Source organism: Condylura cristata, unplaced genomic scaffold (genome assembly GCF_000260355.1).
Source record: "Condylura cristata isolate star-nosed mole 26May11 unplaced genomic scaffold, ConCri1.0 scaffold00002, whole genome shotgun sequence".
Lineage (NCBI taxonomy): Eukaryota > Metazoa > Chordata > Mammalia > Eulipotyphla > Talpidae > Condylura > Condylura cristata.
In genome coordinates, this window is record NW_004567103.1 from 2,043,122 (window position 1) to 2,044,764 (window position 1,643).

Consider the following 1,643-nt stretch of genomic DNA (forward strand, 5'->3'; position numbering starts at 1 on the left):
GAGGTCTGCCACACCATGTGGTCACCTCCGGGGCAGGCGGGAATCGAACTCATTCGGAAGCGGCTTTAGATTCTCAGTGCTGTGCCCCAACCCGCTGCGCCACCAGGGAGGGCCTTACTCTGAATTTTTACCGCAAATTTGCTAAGTCAACCCTAGTCGTTTCCTTTATCACCTCTGCCTGTAGACTGCTAACAGGAGCTCACTGCTGCTTGAATTTGCATTTGCTTAAGAGCGAGGTTTAATGTCAGCAGACGGTCCTCTGTTTATGGTTGCCAGACTGTGCACTGCGCCAGGGCACCCACCTGAAGGACCTGGCTGGGGCTGGCCAAGCTCTCCTCACCTGCACACGCACCTGCAAGGCAGCACGCTGCAGGCAGGGGGCGCTGCTTGGTATCATTTCTCTTGGTACCAAGACCTGGTTTAGACTTTGCGTAGAGCATTAGAATCCGGGTTTAGACTGAGCGTTAGAATCGGGTTTAGACTGAGCGTGGGTCAGTGGGGACCAGGTTCTCCCTGCATGACATATGCAGGCCTTAGCTGCCGGTGAGCAGTAGGATGCCCATCAAGTTTGAAATTCAGACTCAAGTAGAAGCTGGGGTTCAGGGCTTACGGAGAGGCTGGGCGGTGAGAGTGGGTCACAGGCTGGTGTAGTTCAAGGCCTTGGACCCTACAAAGAGGGCCTGCGGGGGACCTGACCCGCCTCCCGCGCCCACCCTGCCCCCTGCCCTGGCTCACCATCTGCGCTCACCACCGCCCTGATCAGGGTCAAGGTGCCCACGCGGACAGCCTCCTTGCTCACCTCCATCTGGCTGAGGAAGAACTTCATCAGCTCCTTGGGGTAGGAGCGGGCTGCGGGGGGAAGGGCTGCTTTAGTTCCCCAGCCAGGGGGCAATAGAGCTGCTGGGGTGGGGGCTGGGCTTATGCGGGGTGGTGGGGGCAGGGGCAAGGCCCCAGGGCGCCTCACCCAGAGCTATGAAGCAGTGGACGATCTCTGTCAAGTTCTGGCTGCTGTACTGCTGCTGGGCAGGGGCCTTGGCACACACCTGGGGGGAGGGGAAGGGGGAGCAGGGAGGGGCGAGGTCAGAGCCAGACCGGGGGTGCCCACCTGGCGGTGCCCTGGCCACGAGGCGGGCACCACGCTTCATGCCCAGCAGATGTGGGGGACACGGTGCCTCCACTGCCCACTGGCCACCCCCTGCGCCTTCGTCCACCGCGCACCCACAAGCCGGCTTCCTGCTGACCTGGCCTGAGACTGCCCAGCCCAGCCTGGCCTCACCTGAATGTGCAGTTCTGTGAAAATGGTGTGTAGCTGCATTTGGGGTACCGGGGTGTTGGTGATGACCGACACTTCCAGGATCTGTCTCAAGACCTGTGACAGACGGACCAACGGTGGCAGATGGCGCTGTCCCCACTCAGGACCAAATTCCAGGCCCTGCTCCGCGGGGTGCAGTAGCCAGCAGCAGCGCCCCGGGAGCCTGTTAGCAACGGCAGCCCAGACCTGAGGAGTCCGCCGCCCCCCGCTGCCCACACAGGACAGCCGCAGCCGACTAGCCCCAGCGAGTGTCTGCGCCCTGCTCTCCTGCGCCTGAGGGCCCCTTTCCGCAGCCGGCCACCCAGGGGCCCCTTTCCGCAGCCGGCCACCC

At 62.6% G+C, this 1,643-nt stretch overlaps 1 protein-coding gene across 1 annotated transcript in view; it reads right to left on the bottom strand.

The window, feature by feature from the left end:
- Positions 1-1,643, bottom strand: part of MROH2A (maestro heat-like repeat family member 2A) — a 35,455-nt gene that overhangs the window by 26,099 nt on the left and 7,713 nt on the right. The window contains exons 9-11 of the mRNA XM_004674761.1: positions 1,277-1,369; positions 965-1,043; positions 736-849 (exon numbers count right to left, since the gene is read on the bottom strand). Coding sequence (XP_004674818.1) covers positions 736-849; positions 965-1,043; positions 1,277-1,369 — 286 coding nt within the window. The remainder of the gene's footprint in view (positions 1-735; positions 850-964; positions 1,044-1,276; positions 1,370-1,643) is intronic.